We start from the raw sequence: 25,726 nt of genomic DNA on the forward strand, positions 1-25,726 counted from the left end.
GGAAGCTCTGCCCACGAGGGGCTTGTTGTCTCCTCTGCAGGGAGCCCTTTGGTAGCTGAATGTAGCCACCTGGGGGAAGGGGCTCTGGTGCGTGCCTGGTGGTGGTGGTGGACTCTCCCCCTCCCCTCTCCCACTGAGATCTGGGACGCAGCTGACCCACTCTGTTGCTTTGCCCCTTCCCAGTTGGGGAGCAGGTGGTGGTGCGCTCCTTCCCCATCGCTTCCCTGACCAAGGAGGAGAAGATCGCGGTCCAGGCTCAGGTGGACCAGTTCATCCAGGAGGGCTGTGCTCAGCTCCAGCTGCGCTCCTGTACATTCCAGGTGAGATAAGAGAGGGCCAAGCAGGCCTCTGCTGGGACCAGCGGGGAAGAGGGAGTGCTGTGCCCCGTCCTTGCAGGGTGGGTGTCTCCAGGGGTCTTAGTGCTCCTCCTCCTCCTCCTGGGCCAGAGGCTTCCCTGGGCACCTGGCGCGAGAGACGAGCTTCTGCTCTTCTTCCTCAGTTGCTGCGCATTGCCTTCGATGAGGAGGTGGCCTCTGAGAGTGCAGAGATCTTCAGGAAACACCTGAGCAAACTGCGCTATCCCCAGCACGTCTCTGACTCCTTCGCTTTCACAGCGGGCCAGTTGACCAAGCAGGCCGTGCCGGCCAAGGCCAAGGAGAAGAACCCCTCGCTCAGGTAGGGACTGGATCAGGGCCACTTTTCTCCCCATGTTGGCAGAGATGAGAGGGGGCTGGCCCTCTTCAGAGGATCAGTGTGCAGAGGAGGGTCCGGGGCAGGGGAAACTACTTTAAATTGAACATCTGCCTCCAGTGCTGCCCCTGGAAGTCTGGGTCTGTTGGGCCAGCATTGACAAGGAAGGAGCGCCCAGAGTCATTACTTGATCAAACTAAATGGCAAAGATTTATTAAGCACAATGCCCAGCCCAAGAGGTGGAGCCACATATCACAATGAACTCTTTAAACCCTGTAAAGATACTGAAACACGCAGTAGCAGCGTGCGGCCAGGGTACACTGCACAGACTGCTGACACAGCTCTGGCAAAGCAGTTCACCACCACGGGTGGACGAAATACGTAAACGGGAAAACTCCAGTAAATGACAGTTATGTGAACCAATAATAATTGATTACCTAAGAGTAAAATGTGTGATAGCCTCAGCTCTCCATCATCTCCAGCCCATCTGTGAAAGGCTGAGCTGTACCCTCTAAACCATCTTCTGTTTCTAATGCAGTTTAAATCCTTTTCATAGCTACTTCATCATCCTGTGGAGTTTTCAGATGGAATCCTTAAAAAGAAAGGAAAATAAGAAGCAAAGCGATAGTACAACTATGAAAGAATGGAAAGAAAAGATAGGCCCATTACCTACGGCTGCTCTGCCACACAGGGAACATTTTCTTCTCCCACTGAACAGAGAACATCTTGCGGGTGTTTCTCACCATCCAGTTGGGGAGGCAGGAAATAACTTTTTCTCCTTCCTGTTTGGGATGAGACCGGCCTTTTTCCTCAGTTCTTTTCCTGCCTTGCCAGGGGAGAGCAGCTCTTAGGTTGTCTTTGCTTTTCTGTATTTAATTCTCCTGCTCCTACTCTCCCCCACCCTCTGATCCTTCTGACTACCCTGCCACTCACCTTTCCCCTCCTCCCTTTGCCCTTGGCTGACGAGAGACGCCGTGCCATAGTCAGCTTGTGAGACGCTCTGACTGGGCACCCCAACATGCAGCTGTCCGATAGCAAGATAATTTTGTCCAAGGACGATCTGCAGGCTTCCTTACAAGCCAAGGATGATGCTAACCTGAGGAGCAAGTGTTCTCTGGCTGATCTATTTATGGTCTCTGGGAAAGGCAGCAAATCAGCTCTCATGGCGGGGAACAGCAAACAAGCGTGCCAAAATTTCGCACTCTGCAAAAATGGCCGCTGCCACCCTTAACTCTGAGATAGGAGCCTCCACGGACCCCAGCAGCAGTGGGGCAACCACACTTCTCCCTGGAGAGGCGGCACAAGGACCCTCGGTCTCCTCATGAGTAGCTGAAAAGGTAGAACTGCTCAACACCTTTGCTTCTGTCTTCTCCCAAAAAGGAAACGGTGCTCATCCAGAGGAAAATGAAACAGAAGATATAGTAGGAGAAATTCAGCCCAGAATAAAAAAAGAATTAGTGTAGGAACACTGGCTACTTTAAACGAATTCAAATCTCCAGGCCCTGATGAGCTACATCCCAGGGTATTAAAAGAACTGGCAGAAGTAATCTCAGCACCACTTGCTATAAACCCTGAGAACTCCTGGAGAACAGGAGAAGTCCCAGCGGACTGGAGGAGGGCTAATGTTGTCCCCATCTTCAAAAAGGAGGATCCTAATAATTACCATCCGGTCAGCCTGACATCACTACCAGGGAAGATTCTGGAGCAGATCGTCAAACAGGTCCACCTGCACTTAGAAGGGAATACTGTGAAGACAAAAAGTCAGCTTGGGTTTCTGAAAAACAAGTCATGCCAAACCAATCTTATCTCTTTCTTTGATAGAGTGACAAGCTTGGTAGATGAAGGGAGTGCTGTGGACAAAGCATACCTTGGTTTTAGTAAAGCTTTTGACAAAGTGCCCCATAATGTTCTTTCAAGAAGGCTAGTGAAATGTGGACTAGACAGTTCTACAATTAGATGGATTTGTAATTGGTTGACTGACGAAACTCATCAATGGCTCATCTTCATCCTGGAGAGAAGTGACTAGTGGGGTGCCACTGAGTTCTGTCCTGGGCCCAGTGCTATTCGATATTTTTATCAACGACTTGGATGATGGAATAGAGGACATGCTAATCAAATTTGCAGATGACACCAAAATAGGAGGGGTAGCGAATACCCCAGAGGACAGAGTCAGAATTCAAAATGACCTGGACAGATTAGAGAGCTGGGCCAAAACAAACAACATGAATTTCAGCAGCGATAAATGTAAGATACTACACTTAGGCAGAAAAAATGAAATGCACAGATGCAGGATGGGTGATACCTGGCTTGATGACACTACATGTGAAAGGGACCTGGGAGTCTTAGCAGACCACAAACTGAACATGAGTCAGCAGTGTGATGCGGTGGCCAAGAAAGCCAATGCGATTCTGGGCTGTATCAATAGGAGTATAGTGTCTAGATCGAGGGATGTAATTGTACCTCTCTATTCTGCATGGGTTAGACCTCACCTAGAATATTGTGTACAGTTCTGGACACTGCAATTCAAGAAGGATATTGACAAGCTGGAATGGGTCCAGAGGAGGGTGACCAAAATGGTAAAAGGTCTGGAATCCATGCCCTATATGAGGAGAGATTTAAGAAGCTGGGTATGTTTAGTTTGGCGAAGAGAAGATTAAGAGGTGACATGATAGCCATGTTGAGATATTTAAAGGGATGTCATGCGGTTGAGGGAGCAAGCTTGTTTTCTGCTGCTTCAGAGACTAGGACGAGGAGGAATGGGTTCAGGGTGAAGGAAAAGAGATTCCACCTAAACATCAGGAAAAACTTCCTGACTGTCAGGGCTATTCGACAGTGGAGTTAACTACCTTGGAGTGTGGTGGAGTCCCCTTTGAAGGTTTTTAAAGAGAGGCTGGATGGCCATCTGTCAGGAGTGCTCTGATTATGCGTTCCTGCATTCCAGGGGGTTGGACTTGATGGCCCTTGTTTGGGGTCTCTTTCAATTCAATGACTCTATGAACTGCAGCCAGCTCAGATGGGGGTAATGTACTGGTGGCTGGTTCCTTCTCTTGACCCCCAGAATCTTACTCTTTGGTGAGGGATACCTTGCTGGAGCCAGTGTAGCCTCTCACCCAGCAGGGCATCCTTGGGTTTGATTTGAGAGACCACAGCCGGGCCCCTCCCCCTATCCCCACCAAGGACTTTGGGGCTATGGGAAAGGGCACGGGCCCTGGCTGACTCAGGCTGGATGTAAAAGATGCCTCACCAGCGCTGGAAGCCAGACAGTGACTCAGACTCTAGGGAGGAAGGAGAATTCCTTTCAGAGGACGTGGAAGCCGATGAAGCAGGCAGCACGATTATCAGTACCTCCTTCGGAGGATCCTAGGAGCCCTAAAGATTAAAAGTGCTGAAGGAGATGAGGAGAACCTCAATGCTGATTGAAAACCCACCTATACTGGGAATTTCTTTCCAGCCTGGGACCAAGAAAGAAAGTTTTCCCTCTCCCTCAGTTTTTTAACACCTGGTCAACTGATAGAACCAGTACCAGAATCAGAAATTGGCTCTGGCATCTATTCAACATTCTTCACTGTGCCCAAGAAAAACGGGGACTGGAGGGCCAGTCTCAATTTAAAATTCATCAATCAGTTTGTGAAATTGCAGCATTCCTGCATGGACTCACCTCAGGATGATTGTGGAGTCCCTCCAGCCAAACGAAGTTCTAACCTCCATAGATTTGACGGAAGCCTACCTCCACATCCCCATCTTTCAAGGTCACAGGCAATTCTTAAGCTTCTGGGTGGATCACTCTTGTCACGAGCCCTACCATTCAGACTTTCTTCCACACTGAGGGTCTTCACCAAGCTTCTGGAAAACTTGGTGGTTTGCCTAAGGATGATTTCCTTGTGAGATCCCAGTCGTTCCAACAATCACAGAGGGACACACAGAAGGTCCTGCAGTGTCTTCAATCCCATAGGTTCCTGGTGAACCCCCGAAAGAGTTCCCTGCATCCAGGGTTGAAACATCTATGAGCCATCATAGAGACCAGGAAGAACAAATTGTTTGTACCCAGTCAGAAAAACTTGAAGATCAAGAGCCAGGTTACATCAGTCATAACCTCGAAATCTTTGCAACTAATGGAGATCTCATCTCTGCTGGGACTGTTGGTGTCCAACATGAATGCCATTCAGTGGGGGAGACTTCACTGCAGGCCCCTACAACAGTTCCTGCATCCCTATAAGGAGGAGATTTCTCAGATGTGCTAAATGGCACTGCTAGTCCCGGTGCACATCAAACAGAGCCTCTCCTGGTAGACTAAATTGTCAAATGTCCTCCAGGGCAAGTCCTATTGGACATCGATTTCCCACAAGATTTTTGTGAATGCCAACCTGTCAGGTGTGTGGGGGCGGGGGCAGGGGGCAATGCTGAAAGGAATCTCAGCCCTGGGAAGATGGTCTGCCTCAGAGTCCTCTCTGCCCATAAACATTTTGGAAATGAAGGCTGTCTTCCCGGCCCTACAAGCATTGTGAAAAGATCTCTCATTCCCATGTTTTGATTTGAACCAACAACATTGACCCAACGCCTACTGAATCATCAGGGAGGATCTTATTCCTCAGCTCTGCACAAGGAGGCACTGAAAGTTCTAAGATGAGCAGAAAATAATCTGTTCTCCTTGCATGCGAACACATCCAGGGAACCAGCAATACTTACATGCCGAACACATCCAGGGAACCAGCAACAGTTGCATGCCGAACACATCCAGGGAACCAGAAGTAGACTGGCTCAGCTGTCAGGACACCCAAGAGGGAGAGTGGAGCCTCAAAACATCTCTGTTCAATTGGATAACCCACTATCAGGGCCATCCCATAGTGGACCTATTTGCATCATCAATCAATGTACAGATTGACCAATATTTCACAGGTCTTACCACCTGGTGGCTCTGACATCACTCAGGCCACAGGAACTTCTGTTTGCCTTTCCTCCCTTACCAGTACTCCCAAGATGCAGTATCCAGTGAGAGAGAACAGATGTGATCGTGGTTGCCCCTTGTTGGCCTCTGGTTCTCTGCCTTTCTGCAGATGTCAACACATGTACCCCTCAGTCTGCCCCTGAGCAGAGATACGTGACATCATGGCCAATTCATCACCCCAGTCCAACAAGATTGAACTTGACTGCGTGGCAGTTGAAAGGAGAGCCTTGATTAGCGAAGGATTCAGAAAGGCCGTAACTGACTCCATGTCAGCCTCTCATAGGAAGTTCACTATCTGAATCTACAATACAACCAGGAAGGCCTATGACGTGCACTGGTTTTGTTGCAAAAAACTGAATCCTCTTACAAGGATTCCTACCATCTTGGCCTTCCTGCAAAACAGGCCTTCATTTAGCCACCCTCAGGCACCAGATAGCCACCCTCTCAACTGTGCTTCCTCGCTTGGGCAGCTGGCCACTTTCCCAGCATCTGCAGGGGGTTATGTTCCTCAAGGGGACTAAGGCCCTGGACTCAGCAGCACACCACTTTCCCACTTGGAAACTAAACGTGGTTCTCAATGCCCTCACAGAGTCTCCCTTTGAACTGTCCTTTGAAGTACTTGAGACTGAAGACTATATTCTTGGTGGCCATTACGTCAGCATGTCAGGTGTCTGAGTTTAGTATGCTGTCAGTTCAGCCAAACTTCTGCATGTTCTATAAGGACAAGGTGGTCCTCCACATGCTTCCATCTTTTCAACCCACAGTTAACTTCAGATTTCATAAGCAACAGGAGCTGTGTTTGCCGTCCTTCTGTCCATGCGCTAAACACCCAACAGAGGTCACATGGCATAGCTTGGATATGAGGAGAGCCCTAAAGAGTTACTTCATCTGAACTCAACCCATATGCAAGTCTATGTTCATAACCATTTCCCCTTCCAGCCTGGGTAGGAGCATTTCCAGCAACACTATCAGCCATGGGGTGCTGTGTGGTTTCCGGGCTGTGTGGCCGTGTTCTAGCAGCATCCTCTCCTGACGTTTCGCCTGCGTCTGTGGCTGAATGCATCTTCAGAGGATCTTCAGATGCACACAATTCCAGACTCATACCCCATCCTCCCTTTCCCCTTCCTCCACCCATCCCTACACAGCCCCAAACACATCAACACGAAGCCGCGGAGTTTACCATAGCCACAGCTCTAGAGTAGAAGCTGTCTCGAAGCCTCTTTTGGTTTCCAGGCTGTGTGGCCGTGTTCTAGCAGCATTTTCTCCTGACGTTTCGCTGCATCTATGGCTGGCATCTTCAGAGCATCTTCTGAAGATGCCAGCCACAGATGCAGGTGAAACGACAGGATAAAATGCTACTGGAACACGGCCACATAGCCTAGAAATCACACAATGCCCCAGTGATTCCGGCTGTGAAAGCCTTCGACAAAACATCAACAGTGTTCCCTTCATCCAGTAAGTTGGTCACTCAATTAAAGGAAACGAGGTTGGTCTGGCAGGACCTGTTGGGGAGAAGTCCATGCTGCCTTCCCCGGATCACCAAGTTGTCCTTCAGATGCTTGCAGATTGATCCCTTTAAAATTTGCAAGATCCTGACCTTCAAAAGGGAGCATAGCTCTCCTCTGTGAACGTTTGTGCTTTCACCTCGCTTTGGTGGCTGCAGCCTTTCTCCAAGCAAGGGTTTGGCCCCAGCTGTGCCTGCGTTGATCATCCGCTGGGTCCTCGCCACGTGCTGTATGTTGGGCTGCCCCTGGAAGCAGTTCGGAACGTCCAGCGGGTATGCAGTGGCCACGGCTTGATACTGAGAAGGCAAAGTGCCAACCACAGAAGAATGCCCCCGGCTGCCTGTTTGTTTCTGGGTACAGTGGGAGATTCTTAAAGCCCTCCGTGATCGGGACACCCCCTCCCCACTTGCTTAAACAGCCACTTTCTTTCGGACAGGCCCTTCTGCCTGATGGATTGGCTGGTTCTTGTCATATTAGCAATCTGCCTTCAGTCCCAGTGAGAAAAGTGGTCTGCAGTGAAATGAACAGCGATCATCCGCTGCAGTCCTTGTGGGTGACCCCGAGGAAGCAGGACCCGGTCTTTGGATTCCCCCTCCCCCCTCCCCCCGGAAGCTCCTGTCTGGCTTGGTTTTGGCCTCCTCTTCTTTGCCCAGACATTTCTTCCTCTCCTCCCACCCTCCCCTGAGGCAGCTGGCCAAGTGCTGGGGTCGTCCACTGCCTGTGTGGGTGGGGGGGGGGGCGCATACACTCCTGGGGCCTTGGCTCAGTGGAGCAGCAAAGGAATCCTGGCCGTCCGCACCTGTAGGCAAGGGGAGGGGGTGTTGTGAGCACTGGAGTCAGGGCCCATCTGTGGCACTTCTGTGAGCAACTCCTGGCAGATGTTGGGCTCTGTGTTCCTCAGTCTTCTTGATGGGCCCCTTCCTTAGGGCGTGGCGTAAGGCAGCCCTGGGGTGGCTCTTGAGGCGGCGCCCGAGTCATGCAATAGACGTCAGTGCTTCTGAAGCGCCTTCCTTTCTGCAGGGCCTGAGCACACGTTCTCTCCAGCCCCCCACTGACCCTGGCAAAGTGTGTGTGCTGAGACTACGCAACTTCTCTTTGCAGTCAAACAGTTCTGCTCCCTGTGTGAGCTGCAGCTGCTGGCTAGTTGCCGGTGGGGGTGGTGGGATGCCCTGTTTTGCTACTGCTGGGGGAGGTTTGTGAAGTCTGGAGTGGCCGGATGCCAGTCAGGGGCAGCTCTCTTGGTAGCTTCTGCCTTGCAGGTTCCTGGCAGACCTTGTACGGCCCTTTTCTCCTTCCCACTGGTTGCTTGGGAAGCTTTTTCTGTCCATTGCAGCGCTGCAAGAGCCCCCCTTTGACACGGCAGCGGCATTTCCTGGAGGAGAGAGGAAGAGTGTGCGCTGTGTCAGAGACCCCTTTTTCTTCCTGGGGTGTCAATCTGCACATGGGCAGCAACGCTTCTCCTTCCTCCAGTGCCGCCTCTGAACCAGACCTCACAAGCCCTCCCTTCTTGCAGGACCATCTCCAGGATCCTGGTGAAGAATGCGAAGAAGACGATTGGCCGTCAGTATGTCACCCGCAAAAAATACACTCCCCCTCCCTGGGAGCAGCGTGGCACCCAGCAGCCCTTCCCCGAGGATCAGGAGGACGAGATCTCAGGTATACTGGAGCAAGCCAGAGGCAATGTCAGTCTTGCAGGGACCCTGGCCACAGGGCTCCTGGAGGGAAGACGGGAGAACCAGCAGGCTGCAGTGGTTAAAACAGAAGGAGACCTGAGTTCAGATTCCCACTCTGCCCTAGGGGCTCACGGAGTGGCCTCGGGACAGGCCCATTCTGCCCTGCAGTGGTTGTGTGGGGATAAAGTGGAGGAGGGGAGGGGTGGGGGGCGTGGTTGTCGGCCGCTTTGAGTCCCTGGGTGTGAAGGCCAAAGGCCAAAGTGAATGTTCCCTGCTTTTGGGCTTGGCCACGGCAGTGTCCGAGGAAGTGGAGAGAAGCACCCTGACGCCCTCCACCACCATCAGGCCCTCGGACAAGATGACCATGAGTCACCTGGTGGAGCGGGCCTGCTGTCGGGACTACCAGCGCCTGGGCTTGGGCACGCTGAGCAGCAGCCTCACCCGCTCCAAGAACGAGCCCTTCCGCATCTCCACTGTCAACCGGATGTATGCGGTCTGCCGGAGGTAAGAGAGACTCTGAGTGCGTGTGGGTGATGTTGCGAGGAGGGTTGGCCCTGCTTGTACGGCAGAGTGACCAGCCAAATCCCAATGGGCTTGTTAGAACATAAGACCGAGCCTGCTGGATCAGACCAGAGTCCATCCAGTCCAGCACTCTGCTACTCGCAGGGGCCCACCAGGGTTGTTGTCTTCAGAGCACTCTGAACCAGGGGGCCTGCTCTTTGGATCTGCCCACGTTCCTGAGCTCCAACTTCTGTTGCTTGCCAGCAGCCAGCCTGACACCCTGGTGCAAGCTCATGCGCGAAGAACCCCCCTGCCTCAGGCCCAGCATCATCCTGTTCCCCACAGCATCCCTCCCATTCAGGCACCCCCCCCCCCAGCTCCCCCCAGTCAACATTAAGAGGTGGACTGCATTGGAACCTGAGACTTCCACTGAGATGTGTTGATGGATCTCTCTGTGAGCTGGCTGCATTGTGTGAAGATGGACTCCACTTGGCCTGTGGGGATTCGAGCATCTGTTTGGCTTGGAACCCCTTTTGCCAGGCTGCCCAAGTGCCTTGCAGAAGGCCAGGCCACGCTGCTCCCCCCAGGCCAGCCCCCTCGGACGTGTCGTCATCTTTTTCCCTTGGAGGGAATGCCGCATCCAGGGGAGGGGGCAGTAGGCAGAGCCACAACAGCTGGCCTTGGAGGTGGCCTCTGCAGTCTTCAGTGCAGCATCCCCCCAAGAAGAGAAGCCTCCAGTGGCGGCGGCGGCAGCAGCAGGCGCCTCAAGGCCAGGCTTTGGTGCAGCTCCTTTCCTGTGCCCCCATCCCCCCCTCCCCCGCTACCATCAGGCTGGAGGGAAGGGTTGGCCTGGCCAAAGACAGGAGCCAGGTCAGTAGCTGACAGACTCTGTTCCCCTCAGGAAACGTTGGTGAGCTTTACTGCTCGGGGTGGGGACGACCCTGTGTCTCCCAAGCCCTTGGCTGCCCCTTCTTGAGTGAGGGCTACCAGAGTCTGTTTGCACCTCCCTTGCAGAGGCCCCTAAGGGGAACCTTGGGAGGACGAGGCAGTGAATCTGGGGCCCCAGCCATGCTCCACCACCTCTCCCAGAGGAAGAAAGAACCCTCTCAAGAGTTTGTGGTGTGGAAACTGCCGTGGCATACCCTAGGATATCCTATGTTGTCCAGGCCCATGTTGCACGCTTTGGGGTTGCTGCCTCGGCCAGGCATGTGGGGCCCATGGAGAGGGCGCAGAGAGGTCCTGTCGGAAGGCACCACAGAAGCTCCTTCTCGGATCTCTCCTGGCTTTAACGTTTCCCAGCTAAGCACTGGAACAAAACAATCAGAATCACAAACCTCTGCAGCCTTCCTCTTACTTCTACAAAGCACGGGACACGAAGGGCTGCCCTCTTTACTGCCCAGTCTTGACCTATTGGGGAGTCCTTATCTGCCCACAGGAGTTGTGGGGAGGGGGGCAGCAGGACGGTCTTTTCCCAGAGGATCTCTCAGCTCAAAAGACTGTAGATCTGCTTCTCCCATCAGCCTCAAAGCTCTCAGCCAAGGAAAAGGGAGAAGAGCTGGAGGAGGAAGCAGGGAGGGGGAGTCCACAGAGAGACTCCTCCCCCCCACAGCCATTTCCAGAAGCTCTGGAATACCCTGACCCTGCTGCCTATTCCTGGACAGGAAAGTGGTGCCGTCTCATCCAAAACTCCCTGGGCTTCCAGCCTTGGCCAACCAAAGACCCGCTTCCACTTCCACCATTCCTGTTCCTGCCCCCTCTGCTACTTCTTTTGAGACTAGCCCTCACGTGTTTCCCTGCAGGGCATGATGGCTGTGCTGATTGTTGCAAAATTAGACCTGCCCCCCTCCCCCGGCCCCCATCCCACTGCACCTGTCCCTTTTTGTTGACCTGGATGAAATACCTTATGGTCAGAATGTTGAACTCAGGGCCCAGACCTTGTAGGCGTGGCACCAAATTCTCAGCCTCACCAGGTGGGGAAGAGGTGTCTCTGGCGGCAGAGGGCATGAGGGATGCAGCTTGAAGGATGTAGGGTGGTATAATGGTTAGAGTGCCACACAAGGGACTCCCCACTCTGCCAGGGAAGCTGACTGGGCAGCTGTGGGATCGTCCTGGTCAGCCGAAGGAGGCAGGTGCGTCCTGTGTGTGGTATCCTGAGCTCCTTTGGAAAATGGCGGGAGAGAGGTGAATGGGGGTCCTTGGTGGTGGTTCTGGGTAGCTGCTGGAGGAAGTGTCAGCATGGCTTTTGCAGAGGCAAGTCCTGTCTTACAAACTTACTAGAGTTCTTTGAGGGTGTAAACAGGCATGTGGATAAGGGGGAACCGGTGGACATTGTCTGCTTGGATTTCCAAAAGGCTTTTGACAAAGTTCCTCACCAGAGACTATTGAGAAAACTCAGCAATCAAGGAATAAGAGGGGAAATCCTCCTATGGATTAAAAACTGGTTGAGGAACAGGAAGCAAAGGGTGGGTGTAAATGGGAAGTTCTCACAATGGAGAGATGTGGGGAGTGGTGTCCCCCAAGGATCCGTTTTGGGACCAGTGCTCTTTAACCTATTCATAAATGACCTGGAAGTAGGGGTGGGTAGCGTGGTGGCCAGGTTTGCAGATGATACCAAATTATGTAGGGTGGTGAGAACCACAAAGGATTGCGAAGAGCTCCAAGCAGACCTTCATAAATTAGGTGAGTGGGCTAAGAAATGGCAAATGCAGTTCAGTGTAGCAAAATGTAGAGTGATGCACAAAAAATCCAAACTTCACATACACACTACAGGGGTCAGTCCTATCAGTCACAGACCAGGAAAGGGATTTGGGCGTCTTAGTTGATAGTTCCATGGGAATGTCAACTCAATGCATGGCAGCTGTGAAAAAGACAAACTTTATGCTGGGGATCATTAGGAAAGGAATTGATAATAAAACCAAAGATTGTCATACCCTTATATAAAGCAGTGGTGCGACCGCACTTGGAGTACTGCGTTCAGTTCTGGTCGCCACATCTCAAAAAGGATATCGAAGAGATAGAAAAAGTGCAGAGAAGGGCAATGAGGATGATTGAGGGACTGGAGCACCTTCCTTATGAGGAGGGACTGGAGCACCTTCCTTATGAGGAGAGGCTGCAGCGTTTGGGACCTATTGGGACCTGCAGCGTTTGGGCCCTTCCCAAGCAGACTCTCCAGAGGAGGCGGCTGAGGGGGGATATGATTGAAGTCTATAAAATTATGCATGGGGTAGAAAATGTTGACAGAGAGACATTTTTCTCTGTTCCTCACAATACTAGAACCAGGGGGCATACACTGAAAATGCTGGGGGGAAGAATTAGGACTAATAAAAGGAAACACTTCTTCAAGCAACGTGTGATTGGTGTTTGGAATATGCTGCCACAGGAAGTGGTGATGGCCACTCACCTGGATAGCTTTAAAAGGGGCTTGGACAGATTTATGGAGGAGACGTCGATCTATGGCTACCAATCTTGATCCTCCTTGATTTGAGATTGCAAAAGCCTTAGCAGACCAGGTGCTCAGGGGCAGCAGCAGCAGCAGCAGGCCATTCCTTTCACAAGTGCGTGTGCGTGCGTGCGTGCGTGTGTGTGTGGAGGAGAGCTCTCCCAAAGCATTCTGGGTGTCACATGCAGGAAGGGATGGGGGCTCACAGACAAAGGAGTCTCGTGGGATGTCAGCCCTGCTCGCTGCAGTTCAGGGTGCCTTATAGCTGGGTGTGGGCATGTTGGGCTTGGGTGCTTTGTGGTCTGGCTTCTGCCCATTGCATGGGAGAGGTGGTGCCTGCTTGCCTCCCTCCACCCTGCAGCCCTTGTGGTTTGTCTCCCTGCAGCTACCCGGGGCTGCTGATTGTCCCGCAGAGCATTCAAGACAACACCATTCAGCGGATCTCGCGCTGCTATCGCCAGAACCGCTTCCCCGTGGTGTGCTGGCGCAGCTCCCGCACCAAGGCCGTCCTGCTCCGCTCGGGCGGGCTGCATGGCAAAGGTGTGGCGGGCCTCTTCAAGTCGCAGAATGCTCCTGCCACAGGTACCTGCGTGCGAAGGGCCAGGTGGGGCGGCAGTGCTGATTGGGCCCCCTCTCCCGGGGTGTTGCTGAGGGTGCCCCACCGGCACCGCCCTGTCTCTCTCTGCAGGCCCTTCCCAAGCAGACTCCACCAGCCTGGAGCAAGAGAAGTACCTGCAGGCCGTCATCAACTCCATGCCCCATTATGCCGAGGCCGGCGGCCGCAACACTCTCAGCGGCTTCACTTCAGCCCAGATGAGCAGCTCGGGTAAGCCGGAAGCTTCTCGCCCGCTGGACGGGGGTGGGGGCTGGGGGGTGGGGAGCGACAGCAGAGGCTGTGCAGTCCAGTCAAGCCGCCTCCAGGTAAGTCTGGCGCCATCTTCCCAACCCCCCCCCCCCCATCACTCTTCCCGGGCAGCAGCTCTGCCCTCCCTTCATCGCCAGCTGAGCATATCCACCCTCACTCATTGTCTGTCTGAACCGGGGTGTGGGGGTGGGGGTGTGGGGGGGGTAGGGGCTGTGGCATGCAGAAGAGCCCAGGCTCAATCCGTGGCAGCATTTCCAGGGCCAAGGATGAGGCAGTAGGTCACGTGGAAGACCCTTTTCTGCCCAAGACCTTGCAGAGCGGCTGCCAGTGAGTGGGCAGTGCCGTGGCTCTTGGATGGTGCGGGCCCCCTGCCCCCCCCTGGAGTGGTTTGCCCCAGGGCTTCGCAAGGAGATGTGTGAGTGGCCCTGCTCCCTCCCAGACGGGGGTGGGTGCGGGGAAGCCAGCTTCCCTTCTGCCTGGCCGGCCGGCCGGCCACCCCGAGGCCAGGGCCCGTTTCTTTCCCCAGTGGCTAGTTTGGAATGTCGCCGTTCTGTTGGTGCTACAGATTCTTCTGAGAAGCGGCAGCCCAAGCTGGGATCCCTGATGAAGCAGGTGATGGGAGGGAAGGACGAAGGGCCCGGCACTGTTAGCCGTGGAGGTGAGCTGCGTTTGGCCGCTGGTAGAGCAGATCATGAGCAGCTGTTGCTTCCCTGGACCAGGGTGGTGGCAGGGAGGGGGGGCGGGGGGGGGCACGGTCTGTTCATCCATCTTGTTTGCACGTCCTTCATGCCACCCCTTCCCGTGCCATCATCACTGTCTCTCCGTCATCCTGTCCTCTCTCAGCACTAGGTCACCGAGCTAGGGTCATTACCCTCTCCAGCCCCAAGAGCCCGTCGGCAAAGGGACGTGACTCCCCCCGAGGTACAGTGAGGGCTCCCGAGGCACTAACCCTCGCCATGCGACATTCACACTGCTAATCCCCTCCCTCCCTCCCTCCATAGCCCCTGGCAGGCAGGCAGGCAGGCAGGCACTGAGGCAGACTAACCCGCCCCTCTGCACTAACCGTTCTGCAGACCTTACAGCATGCCCCTGCCTGGCGTGGCGTGCCTCCCTCGCAGCCCCTCTCTGGTAAGGACTGGTGGGCTGGCTGTGCATGGAATGGTGGCCCGGCCCAGGAGGACGTGACGGGGCCGAGGCTGGACTGCCGTTCTGCAGCAGGTTGGGCGGGAGGCATGCAGGTCAGGGAGCAAGAGCCCCCCTTCAGCGCCTGAATCGACCTGCTGTTCCTCGCAGGCAAGTGGGGCAGCATCCGAGCCAGCGGGCGCATGAGCAGCTATGCCCTCAACATGGACGTCGGTTCCCGCTTGGCAGGGAAGGAGCTGCTGGGCGCTCAGCCGAACGGCTCCCCCTCCGAGGCCAGCTTCCTGCGCCAGCACCGGGCTTTGCTGTACATCATTGGAGACAAGTCCCAGCTCAAGGTGCCGTTCTGTTGGGCACGGAGGCCACGGCCACGGCCACGCTTCCTGAGTGGTGCCTGGGGCAGAGCAGTGGGTGGTGTTGGAGAGGCTGTGTGCTGAAGCTGCGCCCGTCTTCGCTGCCCACCGACACAGGGAGTGAAGCCTGATCCGTTGCAGCACTGGGAGGTGGTGCCAATTGAGGTCTTCGAGGCACGGCAGGTCAAGACCAGCTTCAAGAAGCTGATGAAGGCCTGTGTGCCGGGCAACCCCACTGCAGAGCCCGGCGTGACCTTCCTGCGCTCCCTGGAGGAGTCCGAGTGGCTGGTGCAGGTCAGTGGTTGTGGAGGGGGCGGCGATAGCAGCAGACCTTCCCCATCACCAGGGCCTTTGGGGGTCTTCCAAAGTGGGTCACGAGCACCTCACTGGCTGCTGGGTTTGGGAGAGCGGGAAGGGGGGAAGCCCCACCCACCCACCCACCCGCAACACACGGGCCTGGGAGCTTCCGCCGGAGCCCCGGCAGCCCTTCCCTTGCTTCCGTACCCCGTCTTCCTTGGCAGATCCACAAGATCCTGCAGATCTCGGTGCTTGTGGTGGAGCTGCTGGACACGGGCTCCTCGGTGCTGGTCAGCCTGGAGGAGGGCTGGGACATCACGACTCAGGTATGCCCCTAACCCCTTCTCCCCACGGGCCTCTGCCCAGAGGTGAAAGCTGATGGTCGTCATCCCGCAGTCTGCCCCATCCTCCTCCTCCTCCTCCGCAGGTGGTGTCTCTGGTGCAGCTGCTGTCAGACCCTTACTACCGAACCATGGAGGGGTTCCGGCTGCTGGTTGAGAAAGAGTGGCTGTCCTTTGGGCACCGATTCAGCCATCGAGGGGCGCAGACCTTGGCTAGCCAGAGCAGCGGCTTCACTCCCATCTTCATCCAGTTCCTGGATTGTGTCCATCAGGTGAGAGCCGGCCAGAGGCCCAGCTGCCCTGCCCGAAATCCCCGGCCTCCCCAGGCACAGCTCTCAGCCTGGTGTCTCTCGCCCCGCCCCGCAGATCCACGCGCAGTTCCCCCTGGAGTTTGAGTTCAGCCAGTACTACCTGAAGTTTCTCAGCTACCACGCTGTGTCCGCTCGCTTCCGGACTTTCCTGCTGGATTCTGACTACGAGCGACTAGAGCTGGGTAAAGGCTGGGGTTGAGGGCGGGGTGGGAAGGGGCAAGTCTGGAGGTCGCAGCGTCACCCCAGCACGTGTTCCTCTTGGCAGGCCTCCTATATGAAGAGAAGGGGGAGCGGAAAGGGTCGCCCCAGCTCTTCAGGTCTGTTTGGGACTACATGGACCGCCTGAACAAGAAAACGCCCGTCTTCTTCAATTACATGTATGCCCCTGAGGATGGGGAGGTGAGCTGCAGCCGCCCTTGCGGGAGAGGAGGTGGGGCCGGCTGCTTCCAGGGCCTGGACCCTCCCCTTCCTGCTCCTTTGCCACCACCTTGGGCACCTTCACCCTGTTGGCCCACCAGGCAGACAGTGAGGCTCTGGCTTTGTCCTCAGGTGCTCCGTCCGTACAGCAACATCTCCAACCTCAAAGTGTGGGACTACTACACACAGGAGACCCTGTCGGAGGGCCCGTCGTATGACTGGGAGCTGATCCAGGGCCAAGTGGAGCCCAGCGAGGAGGCCGGGCAGCAGGACACCGCTGCCCCCCAGAGCAGGCGCAAGGTCATCTGGCCCTGCTATGACAACTGCAGCCGCTGGGAGCCCGACGCCATCTCTCGGCTGCTGGAGGTGGGTGGGCTGAGAGGCACTTCTCAGGAGGCTCCCACGGCCTCTACAGACCAGGCCTCTGCCCTTGCAGGGACAGTTCTGTCCTTGGTCGATGCGGAAAGGATCCAGTCCAAAACACCTGACTTCCGCAGCAGCGCTTTGTTGAAAACTTGGCTCCGTTTTTGTTTGCAACACTGGTTATGTCCCTTCCTTGAAAAGCGTGATCGGGCCCCAGTGATCCACATGCTGATGGTGTCCAGGTTAGAGAACTGTAATGCCCTTCCCACAGGGCAGCCTGTGAAAACTCTCTGGCCACTTCAGCTGGCCCAAAATGCTGTGGCCAGGTGGTTGTCAGGAGCTGGAGGCAGGGCTCAGATCACCCCTGTGCTGGGAACACCTGCACCGGCTGCTCCCAGGCCAGTCCTGACCTTTAAGAACCTGAATGGTTTGTGTCTGGGGACTTGGGCTAGTAGACACAGTTCTCTCCAAACTCTCAGCCCCACCTGCCTGACAAGGTGTCTGCTATGGGGAGACGAAGGGAAAGGAGTTTGTCAGCCGCTTTGAAACTCTGTACAGTTGAGAAAAGTGGGGTATAAAATCCAGCTCTTTCTTTTCTCTTCTACAGTGTATCATTTATAACTTCCTTAGCATATAGAATCTACGAAAGGCCGTAGTTAATATAAATGCCTTGGTTTTCTACAAGCAAAATTGCACATAACCCAAATACTTGCGAGAGGACTGTGAGCTGGCCCACCCCTTCTCTCACGCCTTGCTGTCCGTTTAGGGAGAGCGTCGCAGTCCTGAGTGCAGCTTTCCCGGTTTCCCTCTGAGACTTTTGTGCATTTTCTCCCCAACCTGCTCCTGACCTTTTCTCTCCTCGCCTCAAGTCAGCTCCTTTGCAGCCAGTCTGTGGCAGCGCCTGGAGGGAGCGGTGAAAGGGCAGCCACCAGTCAGGCCAGAAGGGTCTCAGAAGTGCGCAGCAGCAGCGGCAGCTGAGAGGCAGTGAAAGCCCTGCATGCTCCCCTCTAGGTGCAGAAAGGCCTTTCACGTCAGAGCTGCATGGGTCTGCAGCACGCACGGCCTGTCCTTAAAAGCAGTTCACTGATTCCAGAAGGGAGGTTTTTTGAGCACTCCCCAAAATTTCCAATTTGTCTGTCCCAAAAGTGTGAAAAGGGTCTTGAACGGGGGAAAACTGCCCTTCTCCCCCCCCCCCCCAATTCTGGTGTGTGTGTTTTTCTGGGCCAGCAGGGATGCAGAATCTAAAGGTGGAGTCCCAGAAGATGGTGCCCTGCTTCCCAATTTGAGTGGTTCTCTGCACCCGAAATGTGGAAGCTTCCCTGGTGTACAAATTTTAAGGGGAAAGGACAGATGCAGGCAGTGCTTAGTGAAGCACGTGTCAGGGGGATGATGGTATCTAGGTGATTGAGATGCATTGCTAACTCAGTGTAATTGCTACAAGATATATGTAACCAGCCTGATATATGTCACCACTGCCATTCTGGGGCATCTTTAGTTTATGGCTTCACACACTGAGTAGGTAACTAGTCTTTCCTCCTGACACTTTGGTCTCATGAGAACCAGGATTGTTTCCGTTATCTTGAGGGGCCAGGATAAGCGCTACTGATCAACAATGCAGAGTTTGTTTACTGCTTCAAAGTTCAAGAAGAGGCTGGGTTTGATCTGAACTGTCAGCAGGGATGACTTCAGTACCCCGAAGAACTTTGCCCCCCTCCTGAGAGGCAGAATCCCAAAGGCCACACAAGTAGCAGAAAGCCACAAAACCCTCAGTCTGCTGAGAACTCATTGAGAACTCTACATGATGACATTTTCCACCTTGCAGGAGCTCCAAAATCTGGAAATGGAGCTGGGGCAGGTCCCAGAACGTTGGAAAGAGATGTGGGACAAAGTGAAGGCCTTCCAGCGGTCGGAGGCCCAGTCAGACTCCAGCAGCAGAGTAAGAGTCGGAAGCCGGGAGGTCTTGGCAGGGAGTGTCGGGGCTGGCCAGGGGATGCCTTCCCTTCGTGTGTGTGATTCTCCCTGTCATCCGTCCCCTTGCAGGTGGTAGCCAGCTCCTTGCTGATGGCCGCCAGCCTGCCGCACCAGCGGCGCTCTCTGGGGGTCTGCCTGCGAGAGAGCGGGGTCAGCTCCACGATCAACCTCAGCCTGGACAGTGATGCCAGCAGCACCTCCACCCCGTCCAGTGGGAAGCAGGGGGGCCGCCGAAGCACCAGCACCCTCTACAGCCAGTTCCAGACAGCAGAGAGCGAAAACCGGTGTGGGCAAAGCTCCCCTTGGGGGGTGGCACAGGGCTGGCTGGGCAGAGGCGGCGGGGCCACGTGCCACGGCTCTGCTGCCCTGCCAGGCCCGCTCTCTGTGCTGAGTCTCCTCTGTCTCGTGCAGATCCTACGAGGGGACGCTTTATAAAAAAGGAGCCTTCATGAAGCCCTGGAAGCCACGGTGGTTCGTGCTGGATAAAACCAAGCACCAGGTAGGAGAGCAGACAGGAGGGGAGGGCCTACCTGCCTGCCTGGGGGTGGAGCTCTAGCCTCCAAGAGGGGGGTGTTTCACGATGCCTGTCTTGCAGCTGCGGTACTACGATAGCCGCCTGGACACGGAGTGCAAGGGGGTCATTGACCTGGCGGAGGTGGAGTCCATCACTCCAGGCACTCCCACCATGGGTGCTCCCAAAATGGTGGATGAAAAGGCTTTCTTCGATGTAAGTCTTCTTTGTGGGTGGCTGGTTAGTTCTGCCCGTGTCAGGGTTGGCCGGGGCGTTCAGCTGCTGCTGCTGCTGCTGCTTCGGAAGGTGTCGGATGGTGAAGCCCCGGCTCGATCAAGCCTCTGAGCTGCCCGGCTCAGCATCCCGGTTCCCACAGGTGTGCCCCAGACCTAGAATCATATAAGAGTCATCAAGACATAAAGGGTAATCTAGTCCAACCCCCTGCACAGTGCAGGGTAATCACAACTGCTCCCCCCATACCTCTCACAGTGACTCATGCCCAGAAGATCGCACCAAAACAGCCTCCCTCCAGGATCCCTGACCAGTCTGGCCTGGAGGCAAAGTGCTTCCTGGCCCCAAAGAGGCCAGTGGCGTCCCCCTGGGTGCACAAGATAGGGCCATAAGAGCCGAGCACTGACTCACTTCTTCCTGCCTAAGTGAACAGACTCGGCCTTGCTGTCAGATGGCCCTCTAGCCTCCGCTTGAATGCCTCCAAAGAAGGAGAGCCCACCAGCTCCTAAGGAGACCTGTTCCACTGAGGAACCATTCCGGCTGTCAGGAAGTTCTTCCTAACGTTTAGCTGAAAATGCTTTTGATTTAATTTCAACCTGTTGGTTCTGGTCCGACCTTCTGGGACAACAGAAAACAGCTCTCCTCCATCCTCTATATGACAACCCTTCAATTACTTGAAGACGCTTCTCATATCGCTTCTCCCCTCCTAGCTAAACAGAAGCAGCTCCTTCAGAAAGACCCTGTGGGGACATTCGGCTGTCAAACCTATTGACAGTTATGTCTTCTGCCAGTTGCCTGATCCTCTTGTAAAAGCCATCTGAGTTGAGGGATATCAACACGTCCTTCGGCTGTGAGCACCACAGTTTAGTGAGCCCTTCGGGGATCGGGCGGTATATAAATTTAAGAAATAAATAAATAAAATAAATAAATACACGGTTTAAAAAATACTTTGTTTTGAGGGCTGCACAATCCTCTGGTTTTCTGCCTTTTGATCAGTGATGGCATCTGTGCATTTGAACACTTTTGAGTTTGCCCCAACTTAGAATCATTTGTCAGCCACTGAAGTGGATCCAGTTCTCTTGGACTTTTGCTACTCTCTTCCTTCCATTGTGAGAACTCTCCCTCTATGGCTGCGCTTTCAGCTGCTTTACCACTTTCTCAGTTGTGAGAGGACACATCGTCATCCCGTGACAGCCAAGTTTGATCTGGAACTTTTCATGAAGAAGTCCAAGTGCGTGACTCAATATGCTCAATGCCACTGTCTTCAGGAATGGCTTCCACCCAGAACATGGAGACCAGGAGGCCGGCTGGCACCTCCCAGCTGATCTGCAAGCAGAGAGCGAGAGCGCTTTTCAGTGAGTAGAGATGCCCTCCCCCTGAGGGCCTGCCTGGCCCCTCACCGCTACCGGGTTTGCAGGCCAAAAGAGGTTCTCTACATTCCCAGGCGATGAGAGGAGGGATTCCATCTTTTAACTCTTTCACTTTGCACCCACAGCCTTTTAGGCTGCTCAGTGTTGTCCGGTTTTCGTGGCTTTATTGCTGATCGTCCTCGTGATGTCTGTCTTTCTTCTTCTCAGCTGAAGACGACAAAGCGTGTTTACAATTTCTGCGCCCAGGACGTGCATCTGGCCCAGCAGTGGATTGACCGCATCCAGAGCTGCTTGTCTGATGCCTGAACCTGCCCCATGGCTGCCCAAGTGGGCCTCAGCAAGTGGCAAGGTCCGGGCAGGATTGACGGAGGGGTGCATCGGGAGCAGGCGCCCCTCCCTGTGGCCCCAGGCTGCTGTCCCTGTGGGGTCAGAGTCTGTCTGTTGCACTGTGGTCAGGATAAGCTTGGGGGAGCAAAGTGCCAGGAAGTGCCAGAGGAGGAGTCTCCACCACCCCCATAACTGCCCTAGAGATTTCACCTTCCACACTTTCGCAGGGGGCGGGGGGGGTGGTTGCCTCCTGTCGCTTGCTGGTCTCTCTGCCGAGAGAAGCCTCTGCTCTGGTAGGGAAAGAGAAATGGGCCCGGTGCTCAGTCCCTGTGCTGCCAAAGTGGGGGTGGGGGCAGAGATGGCGGAGCGGCAGAGAGTCCGCCAGCGCTGGGGCCTGGTGAGTGGCAGCATCAGGGCCTTGGGCCCACAGCTCCTGGCTTTGATATGCAGGAGAGTAACTGCCCTTGACGGAGAACGAGACATCACCAGAGATGAAGAATGCCAGATACTGGCAGTATGAAAATGGGTGGGGGTGGGGATTATCAGCTTTGAGTTGCCCATCCCTCATTTGATGCCACTTATTTTCGGCCAACACACTGGAGCCTCCGGTGGCATCCTTGGAGAACGGCCATCTGTCTCTCGGATGTCTTGTTGGCCACGCAATGCAACTGGTGGCCCCAGGATGGTTTTTCCCTTTCTCCATCTTCCCTGTACAGTAGGTTATCATCCCAAAGCAAATCATGTTCACGCCTCTCTTCATGGGTTGAGGAACTCCCTCACCCCACATTATTGATTGCAGTACTGGTTTGGCAAACAGTACAATCTCCCCGTTTACATGAATGGTTTATTCTAAGCCCTGAGGCATTGTACAGACCCTTCTGCCACCTTCCCCACCTTCCCCTTCTCCCACTTTTTAAATTCGTACCGTAAAGGCGGAGGCCGGGTAATGCGGACTGTTGTGAATTGCAGGGTTTTGTAACTTACCGGAGCGGTTGTAGATTATTGAAGTTTCTGTACATTGTGTCAAACCTACAGAGTCCTTGTATTGTATTGTGCCTAGAGGAAAAATATATGAAGAGGAAAAAAACTTAATTGAATTTAATAAAAAAAATAAATACCATGAGTCTGGTCAGGTGTGACTATCTTCCTTCTCTGGGCCCCTTTGCCCGAGGGAACTCTCTGTGAATTTGAGTCATGCAGGTACATGACTGAAATCCTGGAAGCCAGGTGGAGAGCATGTGGTAAAAATTAAGGGTGATCTCATGGTGATCTCATGGTGGGAGTCTATTGTAGACCCCCTGCAAGACTGAAGTGCCGAATGATGCCTTCCTGGAAAAGATGACCAAACTTTCAGAAAGGGGAAAAGTAATAGTAATCGTTTCAATTTTCCAGATATTTGTTGGGAGTCAAACTCTGCCAAGACTAGAAGGTCCAACAAATTCCTCACTTCCCTTGCAGACAATGTCATGGTCCAGAAGGTGGAAGAGGCAACAAAGGGATCGACTAGTTTATATCTGCTCCTAACCAATAATGATGACTTGGTTAATGGGGTGGAAGTGGCAGGATCCTTTGGTGGGAGTGCCCGTGTTTGCCTGGAGTTTGTTATATAGTGGAAAGCATAGTCAGACAAACATTCTAGACTTTAAGAAAGAATAAGAGTTCGGATTTATACCCCACCTTTCTCTCCTGTAAAGAGACTCAAGGTGGTTTACAAGGTCCTTTCCCTTCCTCTCCCCACAACAGACACCTTGTGAGGTAGGTGAGGCTGAGAGAGTTCAGAGAGAACTGTGACTAGCCCAGGGTCACCCAACAGGAATGCAGGAGTGCAGAAACACATCTGGTTCACCAGATACATCTCTGCCACTCAAGCGGAGTGGGGAATCCAACCCGGTTCTCCAGATTAGAATCCACCTGCTCTTAACCACTATATCATGCTGGTTTCAGTGGTCTTATGAAACTGCTGGGTGTGATCCTGTGGTTAAGAATACTAAGAGTGCATGATGAATTTTATTGAAAGTGAGGTCTGGAAGACACAATTTTAAACAGTTCCAATGAGGAGGAAAAATGGGAGGTGCTTAAGGAAACCAGTATGGATGGCTAAAGGCCTTTCAACTGGGCTAAGAGTTAAAAGGGACATGAAAAAGAAATAGAAAAAGTGGGAAATTACAAAGAGGGATTCCAACAAAAAGCCATGATGAGAGGAAGTCAGAGAAGCTAAAGCGCAGAACGAGCTCTGGCTGGCCAGAGAGGTTAAAAACAATTAAAAATTATTTTCTTTTTTGTCATGTCTGTAGTGAAAGGAAGAAAAATGATGTGATAGAGTCACTGTGTGTAGAAGATGGCAAAATGCTATACTCTGTCTCACAAAAAGATGTTAGTAGACTGTATATTTGTCTGCCACAGAACTCAGCATTCCAGAACTTTTTTGTTGTAAAATGCTGCACCTGGTCCTAGTGCCTACCTAGCCCTCCTTTCTCCATTCACTTAAAAGTTTGATATAGTTGTTCAATGAATTATAAATGCTCTTGTATCAAAGTATCATGTTCAGTAATGTATCAAATAATAGTTTTGACAAAGGCAGTGGGTAAAAATGAATAATTCTCATATTCTTTCAGGACTATATTCTAATACAGAGAACTGAGAAAAGGCAGAACTACTCAACACCTTCTTTGCCTCGGTCTTCTCTCAAAAGGAAAACTGCTCAGCTAGGGGGAAATGGAACAAAAGCTGCAATGGGGGAAATTCAGTACAGAAGAGGTAGTACAGAATTCCTGGCTACTTTAAATGAATTCAAACCTCCAGGGCCCTTCCTAGTCTCAATCTCATTCTGATATCTTGGTTACGTTCTCCATTCTATTAGCCCATTATGCATAAAACGCTTACCTCGTGTCTCTCAGCTGTGCAGTGGGGCTGTAGTCTCCTCATATTTCTCTGTTTACATGTGAGGAGCCATTCTCTGCCTGCCCCGCAACTAGCTTGCTGGTCTCAGTGGTCCTCAGTTTTTCCTTGTTCTCCTAACTCTGCCCATCCAGACTCCCATTATCTTGGACGTGCTATTTTAAAGGAGGTGGTGCCAGGGAAGAGGGGAAAGCTGGCAATTGGCAAGCAGCTATTCCTCCAGAGGCACACCAAGCAGTAGATTGTCCCCATGTGCCTAGTGCGTGTGATGCTGGAGCCCTTCTTGTCTGTGGAGGCTCAGGCCACACATACAGCCAGACTAGTTTTGTTCCATCTCCACCAGCATAGAGTTTTGGCCCCTTTACCTGTCTCACTCAGATCTAGCCACAGTGATCCATACACTTGGCTAGATTACTGTAACTCACTCTACGCTGGCCTGCCTGAGACTGCTCTGGAACTCCAGCTGGTCCAGAATGCAGTGAGTGACAGCAACTATATTATATATAGTTGTCAAGGTTTGGTGCCAACCTTCAAGGCCTTGAGCAGTCCGAGACTTATATTTTTGGGACCAGATCTCCCCATACTGCCCACAGAGGACTCTGGTCCTCTGACAGCAACTTGCTGGTGGTCCTCAGCCCCAAAGATATACACCTGGCTTCCACCAGAGCCAGGCCTTTTCTGGCCCTGCTTCCTACCTGGTGGAATGCCTTGCTGGGACGTTAACCAGTTCTGGACAGCATGTAAAACTGAACTGTTCCACCAGGCTCACCACTAAGGCCATATGAGATTTGTTGAGATCTGCTGGCCCCTTGATTGTTCCCCCCTCTTAGGTGTTAGGCAATATTGATTTATCACCATTTGGAGAAAGTGACTATTGAGTGTTTTAAAGATGTTATGAACGTTACATCATGTGTTTTAATAGGTGTGCTAGACACCCTGAGCAGGATAGCAACTTGAATTAAATGATGGTTATGAAGGCTGCCATTGAACTGAGAGGCAAATTGCCCAGGTTTGCTCTTGGTGATCAGTCTTGAACTCCCCATGGAGAAGGCGGCGGCAGCAAGCCTTGCCTGTTCTTGAAACAGGACCTGTGCTAAAAATCCTTTGGGGTTAAGTATCAGTGCTGAGAGTGGGCAGTAAAACCAAGGCTCCTACGCTGAGCAGTAAAATGAAGCTCAGTAGATCTCACGCCTCTTCGTTGTCTCAGAACAGCCGGAGGCAAAAGGAAGAGGAGTTTGGCTTTATACCCTGCTTTTCTCAACCATAAGGAGTCTAAATACATTTTAAAGCCGCAGTCGGCACAAACCTGAGAGGCCACACTTGAGCCATAACAACAAAGTGAAAAATTCAGAAATATTTCTTCTTTAAATGTAGTTTATTTTTCACTAGAATGAACACTGATGAAAGAAATCTCAGCCTCAAGAATGAGGTGAGGAAAACACACAACAGCAATGGAGATCCTCTCTTTGCAGTGGCAAAAAGAGAACGGAGGGAGTAGCATGTGGTTGTTTTGGCAGGAAAGCGCCAGAGGGAAGGGTGGTGGTCCAGGTCTACTGGAAAGCTTTCGAAAGCGTTTCT

General features: G+C 53.3%; 1 protein-coding gene across 9 annotated transcripts in view; it reads left to right on the forward strand.

The window, feature by feature from the left end:
• The window catches only part of SBF1 (SET binding factor 1), a 74,475-nt gene extending 52,105 nt beyond the window's left edge, over nt 1–22,370 (forward strand). For 3 of the 9 annotated variants that reach the window (XM_048499747.1, XM_048499748.1, XM_048499755.1), the window contains 20 exons: nt 184–320; nt 500–675; nt 8,654–8,796; nt 9,110–9,317; nt 13,139–13,335; nt 13,442–13,579; nt 14,184–14,276; nt 14,462–14,539; nt 14,912–15,096; nt 15,229–15,405; nt 15,633–15,734; nt 15,836–16,021; nt 16,116–16,242; nt 16,326–16,459; nt 16,610–16,843; nt 18,663–18,776; nt 18,881–19,095; nt 19,223–19,310; nt 19,407–19,538; nt 21,131–22,370. In XM_048499747.1, the coding sequence (XP_048355704.1) occupies nt 184–320; nt 500–675; nt 8,654–8,796; nt 9,110–9,317; nt 13,139–13,335; nt 13,442–13,579; nt 14,184–14,276; nt 14,462–14,539; nt 14,912–15,096; nt 15,229–15,405; nt 15,633–15,734; nt 15,836–16,021; nt 16,116–16,242; nt 16,326–16,459; nt 16,610–16,843; nt 18,663–18,776; nt 18,881–19,095; nt 19,223–19,310; nt 19,407–19,538; nt 21,131–21,229 (2,963 nt within the window). In that variant the 3' untranslated portion in view covers nt 21,230–22,370. The remainder of the gene's footprint in view (nt 1–183; nt 321–499; nt 676–8,653; nt 8,797–9,109; nt 9,318–13,138; nt 13,336–13,441; nt 13,580–14,183; nt 14,277–14,461; nt 14,540–14,911; nt 15,097–15,228; nt 15,406–15,632; nt 15,735–15,835; nt 16,022–16,115; nt 16,243–16,325; nt 16,460–16,609; nt 16,844–18,662; nt 18,777–18,880; nt 19,096–19,222; nt 19,311–19,406; nt 19,539–21,130) is intronic. The other 6 variants (XM_048499749.1, XM_048499756.1, XM_048499750.1 and 3 more) reach the window with 3 other exon arrangements.
• Nucleotides 22,371–25,726: the final 3,356 nt, after the last annotated feature.

This window comes from Sphaerodactylus townsendi, linkage group LG06 (genome assembly GCF_021028975.2).
Source record: "Sphaerodactylus townsendi isolate TG3544 linkage group LG06, MPM_Stown_v2.3, whole genome shotgun sequence".
NCBI classification, from domain to species: Eukaryota; Metazoa; Chordata; class Lepidosauria; order Squamata; family Sphaerodactylidae; genus Sphaerodactylus; species Sphaerodactylus townsendi.